Source organism: Pholcus phalangioides, unplaced genomic scaffold (genome assembly GCF_987345545.1).
Source record: "Pholcus phalangioides strain wild (caught in Gottingen) unplaced genomic scaffold, Ppha-v1.0 ptg000011l_1, whole genome shotgun sequence".
In the NCBI taxonomy this organism is placed as follows: domain Eukaryota; kingdom Metazoa; phylum Arthropoda; class Arachnida; order Araneae; family Pholcidae; genus Pholcus; species Pholcus phalangioides.
In genome coordinates, this window is record NW_028301604.1 from 58159092 (window position 1) to 58183633 (window position 24542).

General features: G+C 35.3%; 1 protein-coding gene across 3 annotated transcripts in view; it reads left to right on the forward strand.

The window, feature by feature from the left end:
* LOC149080627 (uncharacterized) overlaps window positions 1-23761 on the forward strand; it is a 38126-nt gene extending 14365 nt beyond the window's left edge. The window contains exons 1-2 of one of the 3 annotated variants that reach the window (XM_089239776.1): window positions 7045-7487; window positions 19457-23761. In XM_089239776.1, coding sequence (XP_089095902.1) covers window positions 7461-7487; window positions 19457-20881 — 1452 coding nt within the window. In that variant the 5' untranslated portion in view covers window positions 7045-7460 and the 3' untranslated portion in view covers window positions 20882-23761. Of the gene's footprint in view, window positions 1-7044; window positions 7488-14927; window positions 15257-19456 lie in introns of those variants that run through there. The other 2 variants (XR_016193610.1, XM_089239777.1) reach the window with 2 other exon arrangements.
* The last annotated feature ends 781 nt before the right edge of the window (window positions 23762-24542 follow it).

Here is a 24542-nt window from a genome sequence, read left to right on the forward strand (position 1 = left end):
AAGGAGGAGTAATACTCCGTCATCACGAATTCGACACCGAACATTTTTCTAAAGAACATCTTATACTCTATGGCTGACAATGTACGAGTCTGCATACATGTATCATTCTCCTCCATATTTTCTCCTTAATATATATCATATAAAGAAATAAAATGAAACTATATATGCGGTTTCAAATGTATGCATTCCACGTGAAAGAAACGTGATCTCATTTGTTATCTATTTTTCTACTTCTCTTTAATTAAACAATTAAGCACTCAATCCAATCGCAGGTATTTTTTAATGTGCATTTACATCTTTTTAAACGCATTTTGTCAGCTGCCTTTCTCCTGTAGTAAATTCTCCAACGCTATACTGGCTCGTTAATATTTTTTTGTTGAAAATATTTTCACGTATTAGTGGAATTGGACATGGTGTTGCCGATCGGTGATAAAATTGTTAATGAACGTAATTCCCCTCATCATTGTTTTCGCCATTTTGTTCAAGTCCTCTCGCATTAAGAATTTGTGTTTGAGTGAAACTCGCACATTTTTTGCTGGTAAAGGTGGTATTTATGTACCGTGCACATTTATGTGTATAAATTGTATATATAATGTGCGGCGTCCCTTTCACGCTATCCCTTTCTTTTTTGCTCTCACATTGAGCTTCTTTTTATCAGTTTGTCGTGAATGGTCGTTGCGGTGTGCATGTGCTGAGTTGATTGCGTAGGACATCACAGAGGAGAATTCCTTTGGGGCCATTCCAGTTGTTGACAGAAATTCTGTCGGGATTCACTCAGCGTAAAAATTGCGGCGCACAGCCCGTCAAACCGCGCCTTTTATGCGGCTCTTTATTGCACACCTTGCTCTCGACTCTGATCCACTCTGACAGCATTTCTCCGCCACCCGCCAATGCATACGGATGAATGCTTAATTTAGCGGCGCTTTTCTTAGCCTATCCTCTTTTTTTTTATTCTTTCCTCTGGTGACCTACCTCTAAGGCGAGCGGCTAAAATCTTAGACAAAACAGACAAGATCACCAGACCATATATATATACACACACACACGTGCGTATATAGTATGCATAGATGAATAAAATATAAGAATGGAAAAAGTGGAAGCAGAGCTTTCTCTTATTTCAAATATTTTTAGAAGAATTCAAAAATTCGTGTAAACGTGAAATTGTGCAATGACATTGTATTTTAAACATTTTTAGTAGAATTGTTTCAGTTTCATCTGATGTTGAAATTTCCATTACATCAAATTCAATTACATCTTTTCATCATGCACCGCAGATAATTATTCGGCATAAAAATGTTGAAAGAAAAAGGTTCCGAACTAAATATTTTGCTTTGGGAATTTTCAAATGAACCGATTACGTAATGCAAGGTCATCTTAATTTATTTTAATTATATATTTTATTCCGGTTTATTTTCGGTAGTTTCTTTCATTTAGTAAACTTATGCATGTTCAGCAGTATGAAATTAAACGTGACCTCATTTGGTCTATTTCAAAAATGAAATTCATGAAATCCAATTTTTTTTTCGTCCAGACCTGATAAAATGCACATTAGTTTTTGCATGTGTTACCCCGAAACCTTTTGCAAATTGTAATTACGTTAACAGTATTCCATTCTATTGTGGTCCATTGCATGAAACAAACTAAGATGTATTTGGCTGACGAACAAATACGTTCATGTCTACATCATATAGCCGTTGTTTTACGTATGGCCACATGATAATTTTGTCGATATTATCATTTCAAGATGCAGCCGCCACACCCCCTCCCCCCACCCCGTATGCCTTTGAGGTGTGAAAAAATGTTTTTTTTTTTCAGGTAAACCTTTCTATTTGCACTAAATTTCAAGTATTTTATCTGATAGATGTTGCCAGATTGAAATATGCCAAATATCACACAAGCATGTTCAACGTATCGTATCCTACCGTATCACGAAGAAAAGAAAATTCCTCATAGAACATTTGCACATACAAAGGGTGGAGCCATATCGGTCCTAAAAATATTAGGGTCTCTGGTCTCTTCGCGTTCTCCTAAAATTATTCTTCCGCTTTTCCGAGGCTTAGTTTGTCCCGCACTGGAGTATGCCGTAAGGAGACCATACCTACACAGGGACATAGACTTGGTTGAAAGGGGTGCAGAGAAGATATACGCATGCTTTTGTTGACACACAAAGCTATGAAGAAAAACTAGATTTCTTGAATATGTTTACATTGGAATAACGCAGGTATCGGGGGGATATGATCGAAGTGTTCAAAATTTTCAACGGGAAGGATAGGATTGACCATGTGTTATTATCACACGGGCAATAAACTGCCTCGACAAGGGGGATACCAGTATCGTTTATTATGTTTGAGCGGTCCACCTTGAACACTGCTCCATTGGCACATTCGTGTGTGTGTTGGGTGCTTGGTGTTGAGCTCTGAGAGCCAGCCAATCGTGCGTACCGCCAGGAGGCTCGACGGAGTCACCTAATGGTACAAATGTGATACTCCATGGCAATGTTCCTCTCGATGGTCGTATCCATTCACCACCATTGGAGTCACCATTCTCTTATAAAGAGGCAAACAAAGCAGTATCGTTTATTAAGGGGCAATTCCAGGTTGTGGTGTCGCAGGGAGATTTTCTGTAATGGGGTTGTCAATAAATGGAATAGCTTTCCTCCGGGGGTTGGGAATTCTTGCGTAATTGATACGTTTAAAAAGAAGTACGAAATACATAGTGAGACAAATCGAGAAGCTATCCATACTTAGTTATGACAACCATAATCTTTTTTATGGACAGTGTATTATGTGTATTATTAATTTTTTTTTGGTGATATATGCTATGTATTTTGGTTATATTTGACATCCATACTTTTTATGGGCAAATTTGTTCAGCCACCTAGTTGGGCAATTTGCTTGTTGTGGCACTTGTATTTGTATTTATAACGGACTGGATCAATCTGATTTAAACTCAATTAAAATTTGAGTAAAAGTTAACAAGTTAACAAGTAATTTAACCAGATTTATTTAATGAAACCGATTAGATATCTTAAATTATGTTACTATACACAACATTTCAGATCACTGACCATACTCGAAAATATGTATTTAAATAAATATTTGTGACAAATATTTTGGCATGAGAAAATACAGTTCAATGAAAGCTGGTGAAACCGTAATTAAATTTTAAATTGTTTGACAGACAGGGATTTTATAAAGGATTTATATATGAGGCATTTATTTATAAGGATTATATATATTATTATATTTTATATGAGGGTTTTATAAGACAAGATAATATGTCTCCACTGTGAATTTGTTATGAACATCTTTTTCTCAGCCACCTCGTTGATCATTTTGCCTGTTGTGGCCTTGTATTTGTATAACAGCATTTTTTGTACTCAAACTTTCTCCCCACCTCTACTGTACCATTTGGGAGGAGTTATACTATAAAGATCGAAAGTAGTTTCGAAATCAGGGAATAACCTAAAATAATTGATTTTCTTAAAAAAAACGACAAGACCCAAGTGAAATGATTACAATATCTGACAAATATGTTCAGCATGTTGAATTACTCCAAGAGGATAGCCTTAATTTCTTAATCTAATTCCTATATTTGTTTACATCTAGTAAATAGGTGTGCATTTGGAGATATTTTATCTCATTAATTCGGAATTTCATCAATTTTAGAACTTTTTCTTCATTTATTCAGAATTTCATCAATTTTGGAATTGCTCTTTCATTTATTCCGAGTTTTAAGCGATTCGGGAATTTTTCTGTCATTAATTCGGAGATATTTTATCTCATTAATTTGGAGATGTTTTATATCATTTTTAAAATATATATATATATATATATATATATATTTATTTATTTAAAAATACAAACTACAGGCAAAAGCCCAGTTACAGTTTGCATACATGAATACAAGATAAAGATAAAAACATATGTATATACAAAATAAAAGTTTAAAAATATACATCATCAGTATTACTGCATCTTAGAAATCGGTACAATGGAAAATTTTTCAAAACATTAGAACGATATGGAGGAACATAAAAAAGATTACGGCGTCTAAGATTGATTCGTTTTATTGAAAAAGTTATAAGGTTTAGAATATCAGGTGCATCAATATCAAAGTGAAGAGTTTTTACAAAAACTTAGTAAGAGCCCTGAGATGGCGAGTTTCAAGGGAATCATAATTGAACGACGAGCGAAGTATTTCGTTTGGTAAGAATCTCATTAATTCGGAATTTTTATCAATTCTGTGATTTTTCTCCCTTTAATTCGTAATTTTTATCAATTCTATGATTTTTCTCTTATTAATTCTGCATTTCATCAATATTGGGATTTTTCTCTGGTTAATTTTGAATTTTCATCAATTCTGGGATTTTTCTCTCCTTAATTCTGAATTTAATCAATTTGTGTGTGTGGAATTGTTCTTTTATTTATAACCTTTCAGTAATTCGGCGATTTTCCCTCATTAATTCTGAATTTTTATCAATTCTGGGATATTTTCTACCATAAAGTCCGAATTTTATCAATTTTGGAATTGTTCTTTCATTCATTCCGAATTTTCAGCAATTTGAGGATTTTTTTTTTCACATTAATTCTGAATTTCATCGATTCTGGGATTTTTTCTTTCATTAATACCGAATTTTATCAATTTTGGAATTGTTCTTTCATTCATTCCGAATTTTCAGCAATTTGAGGATTTTTTTTTTTCACATTAATTCTGAATTTCATCGATTCTGGGATTTTTTCTTTCATTAATACCGAATTTTATTTAGTGAGTGCATATTTTTCAACATTCCCGTATATTCTATTATAATACATGAATCTCTGTTGGATGCCCGATTCCCCACCTCCACAAAATATATGAAATCGGGGCTCCGAAATTATTTTCGCACCGGGCCCCGCGTTTGATACGGGCGGCCCTGATGTCATGATATCGGCCCGTTCCGTTCTTTGCGAGAGTGATAACAATACCCGAATGACAACATTATCCGCGATTCCCATAAGCGGCGTAGACTGCGTATAGTTAGACAAGAGCAAGCAGCAAACTATAAAGATTCGCCGCAGCAAATGTTCGTTCGCCCCCACCCTGGAACGACATTGATGCTGCCCAACACGACAAATGAGCGGTTGGAGGCGTCGGACCGCGTAGTTCAAACGGTTAACAACCAACAAATTAACCGTCCCCCCCTATCATCTCTCTCACGTGTCTCTCCACCTGCATTTCGGCGCCGTCAAGATTATCCCCAGACTGTAGAAACATTTCTCTCCGACAGATGGCTCTGCTAGCCCATCGTCCTCTTTTCGTCATCGCGATAAAAATCTCAAGTTGTGCCAAGATTTGTTTGTTCGCCGCCCGGTAACCAACTGTCTTCGGAAATGATTCATTGCGATCGAGTGAGATAAAGTAGCTCTTTATATTCGTTAGGGGGCTGGTCGGTCTTGTAATGAGATATTGTCTTCAAGACAACCATAATAATAATAATAATAATATGAAGTTTAGGGAGTAGCCAACAAATTATTCTTTTGTTCTCCACCTGTCAGTGGTATCTCATCCGGTCTTTTGACGGAGTAAAGAAATACATTAAAGCATTAAAAAAAAGAGGGAGTTACAAACAAATTTATTCGATTTTTTTGAATTGAAATATTGCTTTAATATTCATGAAATAATAATATCATAAATATTCTTCGAAAAAATGACTGCATAATCCGTTGTGATACGTAATGACGGACGTCGATACACGCGATGAAACCCCTTACAGTCGATGGCTGATATTTACGACCCTCTACAATATTTGTGTGTATGTTTTTTATTGGACAGATAAAAAGATTTATTAACAACAATTCTGTAAACAGTCCCGCATACTAGACCAGGGTTTCACAAATCGAAAAAATATTTAGGGCTAGCCCAATTTCTTAGGAGCTAAGCATGGTATTTTGCTCAAGAAAAACGGTCTTAATGTGTTCTTTTACTTTTCCCATGTTAAAAGATGTAGGGTTAGAAATAAAAAAATTTTGTCACCCTTAGACTCCAATTTAGCAACCACATTTAGGAAATTTTAGACACCAATACCGATTTTCTAGTCACCATGGCGACCTGGCGCCTGGGATTTGGCTAACCCTGTACTAGACTAATGCACCCAATTAACGCCAAGTTTCTCATGAGTTTTAGAAGGTCCTGAGTAATGATATGTATTAACACCCAACCTTGCCTGTTAATTTGCCACAGACCCCTGGTGTATGTCTTTATTTATGAATCGAAAATTTTAAGAAATACTTCTTAACACGTTCAGCGGTTGATGCAAAGACTTACTACGTAAAATATTTTGATTTCATCTTACAGCTCGGTGAGGCTGCACCTAGCTGTTCTGCATGAAGGCCATCTTTGAGGTATCGTGGGCTCCCGAGCAAAGTAGTTTTTCTGAGGGCCTCTATCTCGCTAGAAATGCTTGTCTAATAATCTGTATGCTTGATGAAAAAAAACTGCTTTTTAGGGGCTCCCCTTTCTGAAGCCATAACGTTTCACTCCCCCCTCCCCATAGTAAATTTGTGATATAAAAAATATTTCCTAGGGCTAAAGCCCTGCCATCTAGCTCCCTTCTCATTAGCAGCATTGCCATTCATTTGGTTCTTTTATCAATTCAGTATTGAAAATGATCGTCCAGAGCAGCGTTTCTCACCCTTTCTGAACCCAAGGACGACTAAAATTTCTGGAAACAATTCGACGGACCACTATTTACAGAATGTGGGCTTAATTCATTATTCAAACTTATGTAAATAATCAAAAATCAGTTGCATTCGATTGGGTAATTTTCATTTATTCAGTAATAAATTTTCAAATCTACCAGCGAACCTCCTCTGGTCCTCCGACCGTAGGTTGGGAAACGCTAGTCTAGAGAAATTGTATCAGTAACTTAGGAGAAGCTCTTCAAGGGGAAAACCCCCGCGAGGTACTTGAAACCCTGCGAAACTCTAGTGAACTGCTCCAAAATCCTCAGCCAATGAGAATGGCTTGAAGAGCACGTGATCTCGAAGGCAGCGTCTCGGCCGCAGACAGCGATCAGACATCGTTCACGTCGGTTGTTCGCTAGTTGTTCTCGCTCGTTAAGTCTTTTTCTTGTTTTCTCTTGTACGGTCGTCCGTCGTCGTTGGCGAATTCCCGTGCTCTCTTCGAAGGTGGCAATGTTTACTCTATTTCAATCGCTATGAACATTTTCGAAGTTTCTCAACTTGGCGATCTCCTCTTCTTTTGGAACTTTTAATTCGCAAGATAAAAAAAACTCGTCTTCGAAACTTCGGTTTTGTTTTTGAAAAAAAAAAAAAAGTGCATTTTTAGCTGGAATCGGAAATCAGCTGTTTTTTGGTACTATTTTTCGCACGTGTGACGTCTGCCGACAGCGTGACGTCGTCGAGCTGCATGGAGTGAGTGCGTTTCTCCCGAGTTTTTATTAGTATCCACCAAAGCGAATGATGCCAGTTCATCAATTTCCAGAGGTATGTACATTTTGTTTGTATACTTTTCCATTCATGCAGATGTTCTTTTCGAAAACTCCGTTCATTTTTTTTTTTTTTTTGGTGTGTTTTATGCGGCGAAGTTGTTGATAGCCGGATAGGCCATTCCTCTAGAACTTGTTTTATTTTAATTTTTTTTATTTCAAGTTTTAATTTACTTTCATTTCGGTTTTTCACAAATTCTGTCACAATGTTCGTTTTGAACACGTGTCTTAAATGATTTCGAAAGAAACCGAATGAATTTAGCTATAGTTTTCCAATCGATAGATAATGAATATCTGTAATTTATTTGACGTGAGAAGAGTTTTGTTTTGTTGTTTTGACGCATGTGAATTCTTATTTTTTTTATTTTCCGTGTTATGTTTTTTCTTTCTATCGTATCTCCTTTTTGCGCTTTGAAACTGTTACAGTATTTGCAACATTTGAAATTTTTATTTAATGTAATTATATTATGCAGTAACTTATGGAAAACAACATTTCTTGATGAATGAATAAAACGTATGCGTATGTTCGTCGTTGCACAGAACATTTCGATAGAAGAGTTTGAAACCTGCATTTTGTACATTTTTGATATCTAATGAAACAAAAATAATATTGGCTTACGGTAGCGGGCAATTTTTGACTTTTATATGTTGTCAAATATTTCCTGTACCCACACTCGATCCAACTTTATAGATATTAAAATGTAGCAGACTAAAATTTAGATTTATACGAAAATTTACCGCTGTGTGTAGCTGCACATGTTTGATGCATCAATATGGCGATAAATGGAAGGTATAGATCAGGGCCGTAACTAGGTTTTTTGCCGCCCCCACAACTTTAAAATTCGATAATTTTGTAATGGTGTTCTTTCTTCCCACATAAAACTGACCCCCCTAAATTTTGCCGCTCGGGGCAGTTGCCCCCTCCCGCCTCCCTCTAGTTACGGCCCCGGTATAGATAGCACAGAACGTTTCATCGGAAAAATATATTGAGATTTACCAAAAACATTAAATTAATTCTAATCGGTTCGTACAAGCCCTTTAGTTGTTTTTTATGTACTAAATTTTTGCAAATATTTTTCATTTTTTTAACTTAAATTTCCATTGCTGCAAATATTTACTCGTTTGAAATTTTCGCACAATTTCATATGCAAGTTTGTTTGATGCGTACAGATTATCATCGTATTTACAGTTCACTCTTTCCGTGAGTATTTAGCTGTGCACATTCATCATTTCGTCATATAAATGACTCTTTTTAATACTTATTTATGTTGTTGAAGAAAGGAGAAAAGAAAAAATCCGGTAGATTTATTTTTAATAACGAGATAGTGCCACACACGGCTGTGCAACTGTTGTTGTTGCATCGAGCGATGAGAGACATCCGAAAATAATGATGTCCGTGGCAAGAGGATTTATTTCATTCTTGTAGTACGGGATGAAAAGACGCGAGTTGATTAAACAAGTGACCTGTTTACCATATTGTTTGTTCGCGGTGCACTACCTACCGCATGTCCGCAAGTCTACATGTTTACCTTATTAAGTTCGTGTTTGTGTTACGTCTTAAAGTCTTGATTTAGTTCGTTACAGTTGGGCCTTTATGTCGAGACTGTTATAATGATGGCTGTATGATGTTGATTTCTTTGACTGCTATCGAGTTTACTGTGCTGACGCTCTGTATCTTTATTTGCTAGTCGTGTACCTTTTTTTAATAGGCTATACGCAACCCTAACCGCATACGCCCATTGCCCCTCACAAGGGTTAGGTTGACAGGGGTCCAGCCTTGGGGCCTTGCGGTTTTTATTATTTTTTGTTTTCCACACTATAAATTTATTACGGTGGGGCCATGCCAAAGATCCTAGCCTAGGGCTCTGCTGCGGAATTTAGGTGTCATGCATACGCCGATAGTGAAATACGTGCGTGACATTACAGAATTTTCTCCTGAGTGAGTCGTATCCGTACTCGAATGAATAGCAATACAAACGACAAGGCATGATTTTGCATGGTACAATAGCTGCAAATTGAATGTTCCAAATTTAATTGCCTCTGCTTCGAAGGCTCATGTTTCAGGATCGTTTCAGTTATTAAACTCATTATTTACTAGGGGTTTTCTCTTATTATCGTCAATAAGAAGGGAAAAATTTTCAACAAAAAGTTCAAATTACAAATTTCTTACATTGACAACCTAAAAACATAGCTAGAAGAACGATCCTTTGTGTGTAATTGTAAGGACCTACATAGGAACTTTGGAAACTTGTGAAGAGGGCATCCATACTCTGTATTATTTGTTGGCCTCAGACGTAAATACTTTCTTTATCAACTTCTTGCCGCCATGGTTATAATGTTACATGATTTCAAATCTACCGAACAGGTTTTTGTTAGTTCCTCTCCGAGAAAGAGTTTTTTCGCCGTCCTTATATAGCTTCGAGACTCCACCCTATGTATTTATTTCTTTAGTTCTCAGAATATCTTGTTGAGTTGACAAGACGTCGGCGGTTATTTTTCTTTTTCGTGATTAATGTTTTCCTTAATTGCCTCGCTTGATTAATTGAGTACAACTCTTAACACGTGTAGATTTCTTTATGATATGCACAGAATTGAGAGGAAGGAACCTCTCGCATGACCTGGATATTGGTGGGAGTGTGTTTGGTTCTTCTAATCTTTCATTATACTTCGAGAGGATGTCATGTGCAAGGTTTCTTTTCACCCTATCGTGATAGTTGCTGTGAGTATTTCCTTCGGAGAAATTGTGCTATTCATGATGATGTAAGGAAATTTCGGAATTTTTTTTTATGAAATTCCACAAAAACAGTTTGTTTATTGTTTCGAAAGGTGGTTGTTACGTTTCATATTGAAGAATGCACTTTATTCCTAAAATTTAAACGATAAATTTTACTTTGCGAGGGTGATGGGCCTAGTGCACGCAGAATCTAATTTTCATGAAAAAGATATTTTTGTACTGGATGCAAAATTCGAATTACTAAATTCCAATGTTTACACACTCCCATCATGTTGAATAAAATTGGTGAAACTTCTTTTTTTTTTTTTCGTTTTTCTAAAGCAGAGGGTTTGATAAACCCGTTGAGGCTTGTGTTGATACACGTTTTTATTCGGACAGTTTTTCTATACAGTATTATCGATTATTATTTTCAGTTTTTCTCGTTTTCAGCTCACGCTGAATCCCTGCACAGTGTTTTCACAGTCATACATAATTTCGCGAAAAGATTAAAATAATGTATGAAAAAATCGTGTATGATGATTAGCCTTGATGTTATCGAAGTTAAATCTGTCATATTAATGCGTGCACAAAGGAAAATTGTCATTTCAATGTCACGTATATAGGAAGGACTCCGGATAAGGGTACAATGAAATGTGCGAATGGTAGTAATCGCAGTATGCGTGTGCACTAACAAGCTCGGCTTTTCTTATTGTGCTGTCAGGTAGGCTGTCAACTTTGGAGTTTGTCTGACGTGTCTCTATCGAAATATGCGTGCTAATTTTTAGGTAGACACGCTTGAAGCGAAGCTCAGAAGTCGAAACTTGGTTTTATGTGTCAGACAATTCATCGGCTATCTGGGAATGGAGCTCGTGAGTTCTTTTTTTTTTTTTTGGTAACTGGCAATGATTTCTTCTGTATAATTTTCTTTTGTTCGTAGCACACAGTTCAAATAAATAAATGTGCGTGTGCATTTCACACGAACACGTTGGGGATCTTTTTAAACCCTTCGGAAATCGAAAAAAAATGAAAGGAAGTAGTCTTCCAAATCACTAATAAAAGCCGTTAACTTTTTCTTTTGATTATTTATTGATAAAAAATTGAAACGATAACGAAATATAGGTACATAACAGAATATGTGTAAAGTAGAAATATTGAAAACATAAAGGAATGTTAGCTGCTAGAAAGTTAGACCAGGTGATTATAAAAGTATATGAGGCAATGTTCATCTTTTCTGATGGGGTTTTTTCTAGTAGGAAATTTTATCTAGAATTTATATTGCCTTTCACAAACAGACATGCTCTCAAGCTTAAAGTTTAAAGCCTGACGTGTGCTTTCATCAATAAAACGTTACTGCAAATATTGCAACATTTATAGGATGATTTTTTCAGTGTTATCTTAAAAAAGTGAACGAGAAATAAGAAACCATCTCCGTATAATGAACTGATGTATGCATATAAGGTTTGTCCCTAAATGATAGGGCTACGTGTATTTTTCAGTTTTGTGAATATAAGTTTATCCGGATATTAGAAAATTGTATAAAACGTGTATCTAGCTACTATTAATATTTCTTAGGCAATAATTTCGTTGAAGTTGCAAAGCCAAAAAAGTATAAATTTTGTCGAAAATGTTTTTTAAAAAATGTTTCAAAATGGTGGAGCCATCCGAATTCTGCCGCATTTGCTCAGTGAGCCTTCACTGCAAGATCGTGAAGCTGAATCTTCAGCCAAATCTAATGGACAATATACAGGCTGCAGTCGAACGCAAAGTAAATGAAAATGGTGAGCAATACAAATAGTATTCTATTGTATTGAAGAAAGCGGAAGAGATTTCTAAACGCAGCAAAATATTTCACTGCAGTAATTGCCGAAAATTTGTTGAATCGAACGCCTGGACGAGTGTTTGACATGAGAAAAGAACAAAGCATCTGTTCAGGGGTCTGTCCAGACTTTTTTTGGTAGGGTCCTGATTTTGTTAAAAATAAATAATTTTGTGGGAAACGAAATAATCTAGTTAATTTATAACAAAAGAAAATGAATTGCCAAATTTAAGGTTTCACTAATTTGTATTTGTGAACGGTTCGTTTTTCAGATCCGATATTTTGAGAAGGGTCCAGTAAACGGACCCACATTTTGGCTGGATAGACCCCTGAAAAGGAAAACTTATCGGCCGTTGAAAATATGTTTGGACTTCAGTTTGTTTAAATGGCCCCATCATTCCAAGTACAGATCACTATTCCCCCATTTGATCAATTATTCTCCTGCTATAAGAAATGTGATATATGATGAATTGCCATTTACGCTTTGTTCCTGTAAAGCCAGAAGTTTTTACTAAAAAAAACGAATTTTCACTTTGGGAAGATAAATTCGGTTATTCTATATGTTATTGAGAATAAAATGTTACTCTATCGTTTTAGGACACACATCGTATGTACTTGTGATGCTCTCTCTCTTTGTATTAGGTGGGGAACAAAGTTCTTGCTAGAAATTTACTGTTTGGAAAAAAGGATACAGAAAAAAAAGCAAGAAATATATCTTTTCCGAAGAAAGTCATAAGATTATTCCATGGTGATCCCACCAGACACAATATAACGTTGTGTGTCAGTGTGGGTCTGGCGACTTTTTTTGCAGTCGCACGGGGCAATTTCCAGCTGGATTGTTGAGGGAAATGTCCATAGTAGAAACAGTATCCTACTGTTCTGACACTTACAGTGGACTCTCCTAAGACGGAATTTATCGTGGTTGCCGCCATAGGCGGATATAGACGTGAAAGTCTGGGGGGACATGATGATGGTGCCAATTCATATATACTCATATACATTAGATCAGTAGGCTTCACTTTTGATGCTGGTTGCCTATCCCCCTCCGTATCTCCGCCCATGGTTGCATCCCTGAAAGCACTAAGTTTGGGTTTTCAATGGAACCAAATGAGATGTTATGAATTTTCGATTTCTCAACAGGCATTTTACCCGTCCCGTATACCATCTAAAAGTTGCAAGCAACAAACAAAATTTTGCGTACTTCTAGAACACTTTAAAGTTTCTAAAACAATCGCGATTGTGCAAATTAGACTGTGAACACGACTACTGCAGCTCGTCTGGCACTGCCTATCATTTCTGGCAAGTACTTTGTTCCCCACCTAATATTAGAGTATAGTATCCGTATTGTGGGATGTTTAATTTGAGTAGGAACATTACTATTTCATGTTATTCATTTTTCATTCTCATCTATTGACCACATCATTTTTCACAAACATCACGGCAACTATTATTTTTTGATAGGTTTCCAATTCATATGCTCTTTTAGGGTACGTATCAGTTCGTGAAATTGCAACAATTTAATTACTCTCAGAATTGTTAAAGATAGCTCTCAAAAATTGTTGCTCTGATATTTAAGCTGACAGGTTAGGTCTTATAATGTAGGTGATATTTTATAATATGTACGTTTTATTTTCTTGAAGAATGTGATCGGTTTATACATGTTGAAGGGCTTCTTATATCACGTTGCAGAGTATCCTTTTTATTTTAAATGAAAGCTCTCGCATGGCCATTATATAAGAAGCCATCGATTATAGCCACAAAACTTAAGACGCTTGTAAAGGTAAGTAGGCCTGTCTTCAGTGATGGAAGCGATAACTGGTCTTAAACTGTCTTAGGTAAAATTAATTTTTTTGCCTAACAAAGTCGTTAAACATAGAGCACATGTTTTAATTTGACGTATAACTACGTTTGTTCTTTGAGATTAAACGTTAGGTTTTTGTTCAATCAATAACCTTTTTGTTGGAAAATAGTAAGTGAAGAAAATATATAAGAGAAAACAGATGAAATAAAAATTACACTTTGCATGGGGGAAGAAGACTTGTTCATACAAAAGATTTCTCGTGTCGGGGCCTTGTTTTTTTATACCATGTGTAAATTGGTAAACTCATAACGTTTCAATTCATTTCGTAACTCATTTGGTTGTCATGTAACTAACTAATCGGCACTGTCTATTATACAATCTTCTGTTGCGCTTTCAAAGTTTACTGGCTGAGTCAAGTGAACAGCGGAGTTTAGTTCAGAAGTTGAGGATGTGGATCAACCCCATGTAAGGTGAGTTAATATTTTTTGCTTTCTTTTTTTTCTTTTAATACATATGTAAAAACTTACCGCATTTCGCTTTTAAGGCTAATAATTTCAGCAGACATTTTAAGTTGATCTATATGTTCTCGCTCTATGTCGAGACGAGTTTAGTGAATACAAGGTAAGCTTTCAAGTTTCATAATCATGGGTGTAAAATTGTTAGAAGTAAAAGAAATGTGTTGAAGTATTCAGGCTCTCTAATCATTGAAAATATATTTATCTGGCTCTGGGTTCTTATACTACTAAGAAAATGTTACTAAAATCTCTTCAATAAATGGAAATTTTACGGTAATTAGTTTAGATAAAGGACAAAGCCTAATATAAAGAGGAAATCCACAGAATGTGAATATTCGCTATGAATAAAAAACAGAAATTTGATGCTTTTGTTGTAGTCATTTTTATATAGTTATTAAAATATTCAAATATAGGTTCTCATATGTAAATTAAAATTGCATCATCCCACTCATTAAACCTATTTTTCAGAAATAAATGAAGTTTTTCGTGCTGTTATCGGAATATCTGTATTTCAACGGTTTTTTCAATTCAGTGCAATGATTTCATTTGATTGATTTCTTTTATACTTATGATATATATTTTTCTATTTACAGGAAAAGGGTCGTTTCCAGGTTTCCTATTGATGTCAATGGAGATGTTCCAACCGACACTTCAAAAATGCCACGTGAGACTAGGACCTTAAATTCCAGAGAAAATGCTGACAACCACTAAAAGAATTTTGAATAAATATGAACAAACCTTTAATGAGAAGAATTGAGTGTGAATTATAAAATAGAACGAACTGTTATAAAGCAAGTGGAACTGTGAAACAGGAAATCAATTTTTAAATGCAACTGTTTGGCAGGAATTTTCTTATTGAAAAAAAATTACGAATATATGTATTCATTTCAAATGCATATTAAACATGACTTTATTTGTGTAATATTGGTACATTGTTAAATTTTTTAGAGTGTGGTTTCTGTACACCGAAACTCCATACGTGAAAACGGCCACGTAATAGGAAAAGAACATTTTAGAAGTGTTCTGGAATAACTTCTAATATACAGCTAGAACCAAGTGAATGATTCTGGAAGTGTATTATCAAGTTGATTTCTTCATAACTGACCAATTTGCCAGTTGGAGCTAGTAAAAAAAAGCAGTTGGCAGAAAAAAAGTGTGTTGTCTCGGTATTTATCTGGGAAGTATTAAATCTTACTCTTCACTGACTTAACACGCTCATTTACTGTTGAAGAAGAGTTGTTTTTGTTGAAGGTCAACTAGGTTTCAAGTAAAAATTTATGTACTTTATAAATTATGATGACCTGAATCCCCCTATGAGTCAGAAAGCCCCGTATTTTTTGCGACCCATCATCCCTTAAATAAACTGTGCCTAATCTATTTGTCGACAAGGTATGAATGCATTTATTTTCTGTGAGGGGGCTGGGAGAAACTGTTATCTTTCCAACAGGACGTGAGTGAAGCAACAATTTATGTTTTAGCAAATTATGAGAACTATTCAATTTTTCTTGACGTGCCTAAGTTGTAGTTCACTCGCGAAACGTATTCTACTCTTCAATGGTTAGGACACGTCTCGCTGTTTTAATGAATTTGGAACAGCTGCTAACGAGGACGACAGGCAGTGCTGTCAAAAAATCTATTTTCTACGCCCGCAGGATGGGAGGGGGGGAGAAAAAGAGGACATAAATTAGGGCAAATGGCCCTGGCGACGATGTAACAGGGCATTTTTAGCTGCACCAACGTCGGCCCGCGCCTTCGTATTTCATATACGGTGACTTTCAAAACAAGGAATTAAGTGGCCTGCCCGCCTTTTTCTTCAGCCATCTTGGAGCGTTTCATTATGATAAACGTTCTCTTCTAAGAAAAACATCTGCTTCCTAAAGTTTTTAAAATTTAGTTTGAGCTGTACTGTCGGTTTCGCAGTGAAAAGAAAACAAAAAAGTCTCAATCCCACATGGTTCTTCTGTGTCATCTGCATATCATATTTCTGTCTGTTTTCTTCAAATAAGCTTACACCTAGGAGGATATACATACCTTTTTTGCAAATGTAAAAAGTCAAGAAATCTCGCCTATTGTTGGTTGTCGTAGCGAGGTCGCTCATTAGATGAGTGTAATACGCGTAGTTAATACTACTTTGCGAATGAGAATATCTCAAATACACCCGATTCCGTATTGTTTTATATATAGTAAATTATTTCTAGATGTGTTTTTTGCATAACATCTAGAAATGCTTAGAACACCCGTAAAAATTAAGAAACAAAATATAGATTTCTAGAAAAACTAAAATAATGTTCAATATTTTTTTTTATTCCTCATGTAGGACATCCCTTTGTATTTGTACTTTTCATCTGCATTTATAATACAGCATGCAAACGACGATTTTATGAACTTTGCAAAAAAATAAGTGAATGGTGATGGAATGGGCCTATATACATATATTTATAAAGGAGGCTACACAAAATGTTCCTTTTTTCATTGGTCTAAACTACAGTCGGAAAATTATGCTATTATTGCTCATTTCAAACGATAACAAGATTAATTCCTTGTGGTTTGCGAGGCCACTTGTTTGTAACAATGATCTACGGGATTCTGCTCTCTGTGATAAATCGATTTCATTTCAGTAAATGAGTTTCTATATTTCATTTATATGTGCCGTTTTCGTCCTTCGATTGTAGCAAATAAAAAGGAATTCGTGCTCTCTTTGCAAGTTTTAAATGAAAACTTGATTTATGTTGTTACTCTGCGGCTAGCGTTTTGTTTATGCTGTCGGCAATGATTTGAGACCAAATTATCATTAATAGCGCTCTAATGGTTCCGAGTATCACGAAGTTCCCACAATGCGTGTCTCTTTCTCACTGAAGAATCGCTAAGCTTCTAGAATGGCATGCTTAAATGTGCTCTAGTAAATAATAGAATGAGAATTTTTCATGATAGTAACCTAATGTAATGAAAATAAAAAATATTGTAGTTCTCTCCATACAAATTTGGATGCCGTTGAGTTTAAATGAACGGAGTTTTTGGTTACAAAAATGTATTGATACTGCATCTTCGTTATGCGTATTTCAAGTTTATCATTGTAATTTCATACCTTCTGGGAATCTTATTGCATATAACCATATGCGCGTTGAAATATTTTTAGTGTGCAAGAAGCTTTTTTATATTGGTTACTTTTTTCTCATAAGCTGACGTAAGTTAATCGATGGAACAAATAAAATCCAAAAAAAAAGTTTAAATTAGAAACCAATTTTGTGTTAATAACGTTATTCAAAATTCTATATTCTATTAAAAGAGAGTGGGTTGAGACCCCGATAACGTCGGATAAATTAAAATAAATAACTTTGAAAGGTTGAAAAAAAACACGGAGTGAGAAAATGAGACCTGTTTCAAAATGTCTGTAGGTTGTTAAAAAAAATACTGCATGCATTTTTTTTTCAAGTATGATCTGATTTACCTGATCCTACTTGTATTGGGTTGTCATCCATCGAGTTATGTAAAAATGATAATATCAATCAACGGAATTAGTGATCACGGTAGAAAAAAAATCCCTTGGCTGTGGAAAAGAAATTTATTGGACCAGTTTTTAATCGTTCGGTAGGTTCTCTTAAATTTAAATCACGTTATTAAGATATACTCGAAACAAACAATACGTTCGATTTTAGTTCTCGTGTTTTGTTTCAATGTCTCATTATGTGCAGAACTTGAGAATGTTATTTTTACCATATAAATATTTCGCGTATGTTACGATCTTTTTAAAAGTAGGCTACTCAGAAATATTGCTGCAATAAAATTCGTTACTTATAGTCTTTTCCAATAAGCAGGAGTTATTGAGATACAGTTGGTGTTGCGCAGTTTTTGGATCCACGCGAAAAGAAGCATGATATTTCATAATCTTATTTTGTTGCTACTAATACTTAACAGTCCCTCTTCCGTGACTTCAACATCTCTTGTCTCGCAAACACCAACAAAATGTTTCAAAACTGGAAACATCTGAAAACTATTTCCGTTTTTCTTGTCGAAAGAGAAAAATGCCCGTCTGCTGTTGACAGAAATGTCCAAGATATTTTTCCTGTGCAAACCCAACGAAGAGACAAACTCGTTTTTAGTCGCAAAGGGCTTATTGCGTATTGCGGATTCCACTGTGTTCTGTTCTTTCGAAGCTGCTTGTGTGTAGCGTTTTTCTTTCTTACGTTGGCGTTGTGAAACGTTTGGTTTTTTTGGCTCCTTAGTGACAGGTCGGATATGAATATTAAAAAAAAAATGTTGCTCGAGGCTATAACTTGTATGTGATAGTTTTACTTTCGACATAGAGCGGGTTTTGGTAAATTCAAATTTTACTTTTTGGTTTTCACATTTTGTGGTTAGATCATATTTCTACTTCAAGGTTGTTCATTGCTTTGATATTTTTTTCAGTGATTGTGTGATGCAATGCTATTCTATTATGAAGAACGATTACTTTATGCCGCAAATTGAGCTGACTAGACCGAACATTAACAGATGCAGATATTTGTGTAGAAAGCACTTGATGTGTTTTACGAATAATGTACAAGATGCCAACTCTAATATAGAGTTTCGTAGCTAATCGCTAAGATAGAAGAAAGAAATTATAGTGTCTCTCATTTGTAACGCCAGATCACCTACATCGGGATCTTTAGTTTTAAGCGCATTTCTGAGTACCACATTAACGCTTGTGTCTGAATCAAGTTTTGGATGTGCAACTTGATATGCAAATGGTTATAAGCTTTCAATCACCGTAGGCCGTTATACATTTTTGACATCGTTCTTCATAAAATTCAATTTTCGTTATGCTTTTTCTGGTGGGATGGTTTTTTACTTTTGATCATGATATTTTTGTTATTTTTCATTGCAGTTAACTTTAATGAAAGCACAATATGAGCGTTTTACAAATTTTTTATTGGTTTTAAGTCCTATTATTAAAAAAATGATATATATCTATTACGATTTGAAAAATATATATATATATAAAGTGTGAAACGTTTCAAACGCATTCGGTTCATAGTACTTGGATCGTAATTTTTAAAATCTGGTTAAAGCTCTGAATATTCAAATAATTCTTTCATAAAATAATTTCAGAAATTCTAACATTATTTTTGTTTTCTCCTTGTAGTCGGACTACAAAACGAGTCCTCTGGCTCAATTGGTTCAAATATGCAGCAACATTGGAGCAGAAAAGCCAACGTCAAAGAACTCTTCGTCATCTGGAAGCTCATCATCTGACAAAGGAAGCTCCAGTAGTAACGAGGAGATCCGTGTGACCAAAGATTCGAAGGATGTGCTTTCAGCATGTAGCCCTGACAACAGCATACATTCTACGCCAACTCTAACCTCGACTTCGAAGAGGGAAGAAAATATCTTTCATAGAGAAAAAGACAGCGCTTCAACAACCTCCAAAAGGAATACCCCATCTGAACCGAGATCATCTCCTCTTGGACGTTCGTCGGTAGAATGCAGACGAACTCCAGGAAGTTCCCAACCAGATGGTAGAAATTCTACGGAAAGAAAGACTCCTTCGGAAAGTAATGCGAAGTCTTCGAACTCTTCAAATGGGGCATCTAGTCTTGTTGGATCCGAATCTCATGTGCCGACTTCCACCGCTGCAGCTAGCGATCGCGAATCTAGTTATAGTTCCTCTATCGGACTTGATTTTTCAAGGACAGAAGGTGGTCTTCTCGGAAACAAAGAAGGGTCCTCCGGCTCACTGGGCCAAGTTGGACTCGGAAGCTATAAAGCGAATTTAAATGGTTTGAACCCGTTAGCTTTGGCAAACTGTTCGGGATGCAGTCCTGTTGCTGGACATATACCCTTGGACGCTGCATCAGCAACATATCCCCTTGCTGCGGCAAATGCTCTCAAATCTAGTGGCTATGGGTTTGGCTCGGCTCTTTCACCCTACATGAACTATGCGCGTATGAAAACAGCTACCGGAGCTTCAACTTTCGTGCCAGTGTGCCGTGATCCATACTGCACAAATTGCCAACTTGCTGCTCAGTTACCTTATGCGCAGGATCGTTTGGCCGCTCACCTTTCAGCCTCCTCTGGACTTTACCCAGCTGGACTGCCTGGCTATCTGCCCACCTCAGTTCCGGGTTTCTCTGGACCTGCTGCATCCGCATATGTTTCTTCGGTGTTACCAAGGCCTAACGTATGTAGTTGGATGATGGGTGACACATGCTGCAACAAAAGGTTCACTTCATCCGAAGAATTGTTTCAACATCTTAGAACTCACACAAGTTTGTCTAGTAGCTCAAACAGTCTCCCCTTATATTCTGCAGGAGTGAGTTTGCCATCAGCGCTTTCCATGGATGCAGCAGCATGCGGTCTGTACACCACTCCTTCGCTAACAACGCCTGCTGGATTAAGGCGAACCTATCCCACTAGCCTGAGCCCAGTAGGCTCGCTATCTGCTGCAAGCAGGTATCATCCGTACAAGCCTCCAGGACTATCGCCACTATCCTCTGCTCCACTGCCACCTCTTGGCCATCCTGGGCTTGGCTTCTACAATCCTTATAGTGGTGTTTATGGAAAAGGCTAGAACATGTCTATATAGCTTCTATATATAAAAAAAATATCAATTTATAAAACTATGTAGTTAGAATGCATCTATTGTGCTCTAATTTTTTTTTGTAATTAGTAATATTTGCCCATATTTGACATGGGTCGTAATTCGCGTTGGTGAATATCTTTAAGTGCTCGGTGACAAACCAAAGGACAATGATTTTTTTCTTTTATTTTTGTGATCAATGCACATATATGGAGAGGAGTTCTAAGCTCAGTGGAGATAAAACGAATATATATACATATATGATAGTACATTAAGGGATGTGCAAAATATTAGCTTTTTTTTGTTTCTTTTCTAGTATCGTCACCTATTTTCTTCTTGTTTTTTTTTCCTAGTTGAATGTGGCGTCAAAGCTATTATTCTTTATTGTTGGCCGACTGTTCAGTTGTTTAATGTCGAAAAAGTCACAAATGATTTTTTCGATTGAATCCATAAATTAAATGTCGTATTTTAGCGTTAAATTTCCGTTATGAAATTCTGTTTCCGAATTAATAAACCGCCATCGATGCAATTTTCAAAACCATGCCGTTATTGTCTTTGCACATTCCTAGTCATATTGAAACACTGGATTTGCTATCCAGACTAGTTAAGCTTGATGTACTCGTTAAAATGTTCACAGTTTTTACTTCAATGTGCCATTATCGACTTTGTTGAATAACGTCATTTTCTTCATTATTTACCTTAAAGAGAAAAGAAGCACACTTCAACAGTGTCGTTTAGTTATTCTAGCATGGATATCTCGTTTCATTGCCATCTAAAAATGTCTCAGTGATAGAAATTAAGGAAATTTTGTGTTCAACCTCTAATTTCATACAATATTTCTCTTTCTCTCGTTATGTTCGTAAATTTTTTCTCAGGACGGAGCATTCAAAAGATCATTTTAAAATTGTCTAATTCAATCATGATAAATACAAAACACGATGAAAAATATCGACTTTAGCATCAGTTTTAAGTGCCCAGTTTTCATGATTCAAGAAGATATATGTATAAGGTAGTTAAAATTTTTTAGATCTAACACCTATTTTTAACATAACATGCCTTCGAACAACGTGGAAAGGTTAATGTATGAATGGCTGTTTCCGATCTGAAGAAGCAATCGTAAGTTATTCCATACATAACATATTGGCGGAAATTTAAAAATATCATAAAGAGATGTTGACTCTATAGGTGTCTCTTTTTCTTTTTCTTGGATTTCCGCCAATGTATTTTCTTCAAAAGTTATGATAAATACAAAAACTGATCATGTGTAAATTTAATTTTCGTACTATCACGTGTCTGGTCAGTTTCATTAACTTGCATCTTGCGGTTGTTTTTCAGTGGATTTTTTTATTTCAAAAATTATTATTCCTCATAGATAAAGAAACAAATAAACACGCAGTGTTTAAATTTATCTGACCCTTGTGCCTTCAAGAGTTTAATCCATAAATTTAATTTTTCTGCATTTGTATATATATATATGCCACTCCGTTGTGAAATCGCTTAAAATGAAAATAACCATTATTTCTATCTGATGTATCAAATGTTTCTTTATTCTGACATGATTGCAGAAGTACTGAACTCCCAGGGGATCCGCGGCCGCTCGATGAAAATAAAAAAAAACCCAGTGAATTTGGAAAAAATAATTATTAATATTTTTGAATAGTAAAAATAAGCCAGTAACTTTGATGAATAAATAAAAAATAGGCCTACGGCTCCCCCATAGAAATTATATACCGGAAAGGGCTCCGTGGGTCAAAAAAGGTTGAGAACCGCTGGTTTAGAGGTCTGAATAATCATTTCTAATACCTTCATTTATTAATCGGTCTTTGTTTTTATTCGCGATTGTACTAATGATGGTCCCCATTAGGCTTCTCTTTAATGACTCATTTAAATATCTTCATCCACCGAACATCTCTTGAATGACGAACCCATTGACTGCTGGAAGTGAAAGTGCTCATATAGTTCTTCGTTGTTATATCTCGTATTCATATCTGTGATCTGTTTAAAGTAGGGTTGTATGAACAATATCTTCATTATACATATAAATATATATTATACAACCTTCCTAATTTGAGCCTCGATCGTGAATGGACGAGTCACGCGAGATAAAAAGGATTCCTATAATTCAGGGGCAAGTGTAAAATTGTTGAATTTGTCAGCTCGAATTAGGCGTGGTCCTGCGTGCATGCAGTGTCATGCCATTTTTGTAGGTTCATGTATATATATATATATAAATATAAAATACAAAAAACAAATTGATTGTAAATAAAAATTTATATTACGCTCAAAAATCATTCGAAAGTTTAGCTCCTCAAAATTAGTAATAGTTACAATATAGAACTGCGTAAGTTCGAAACCACGCGTTCTCGAAATAAATTATTCGGCACCAAATACTGAAATAAGATGAAAAACGTTCACTTTCACAAATCATCTGTAGTTTCGTCACTTGAATGTTCACATTAAGTTCTAATAAATATATTTGTATACTTTCATTTCTTTTCTTGAAATTGAATGACATTATTTGTATTTTTTGCTACGAGAAGTACAAGCTTTTGGCAATTGCTGCATGAGTAATTTAAGCTATAAATCGAAGATACGCTGTTTTTTCTTCTATGCATATACATAATTTAAAAATTTCTTCCATTGTTCATTTGATGACGTTCATCATTATTTAAAAAAAACAAAAGCAAGTCGTTTTGTTGTAATATTTGTGGAGGCAAAGACTATCCGATTTATATTGTACAGTTTATTACACATGCATACATGACTGTAATAACATCATTGCTGTTAATGCTCTGGTCATATTCTGTATTGCAGTTGTGTGTACATATCTATTTTGTTTGCTAGAATAAACATTTTGTTTTTAAAAATCAATCTGATTCGTATTTGTTTTTTACGGGTTGTTTTCGTAAAGATGGTGCTCAGTTCAAATCAGTCAATAGATATAATTATATCGTTTGTAGCTCAAGGTTTCTCTCACAAAAAAAAATCTGTCCAAAATATAAACTATATATACATCTAACCCCGATTATATTTAATGACGTGGGAAACCAGTTTACAGAAAAGATTTCTATTCTGTGCTTGAAAAAGAAAAACTCTAGACTAAATATATATACGTGTATAGTGGCTCACATTTAGAAAAATAAATTGACCGGAAACACATATACGAGTCGATCGAATATCTGATAACATTATGTACTCATCTGTTACAACACTCAATTTTTTCTCCGATCATTCGTAACATAATATGCCAACCGACAAAATGTCTTATGGCAACTAATAAAGCAACGAATAGATTGCAGTAGAACTTGGTTTATTCGAATTTCGGATAATTATAACTTTTACGAACGCCCCTTGAGTTTCCTATCTAATTCAATGTTAAAAAATTTCTTTTTCAATTCAAACTTTTTTCAAATGTATTGGGTAATTCAATTGTAGTTGGAGGTAAAAAAACATGATTTTTGAATCAGCAAAATTAGTTTGAAAAAATTCTACTAGAAGTCGGACTTTGCTTTTCTCGATTAAGTTGTTAAACAACTAATAAAAAAGAAAGTTTGAAAATTCTGTTTTTTTCCCTCTACTCTTTTTTTTTGATAATTTAGTGTTCATTTTAACTTTCAGCTGGAGTGCATCGAGACTGTGTACCACTTGATAC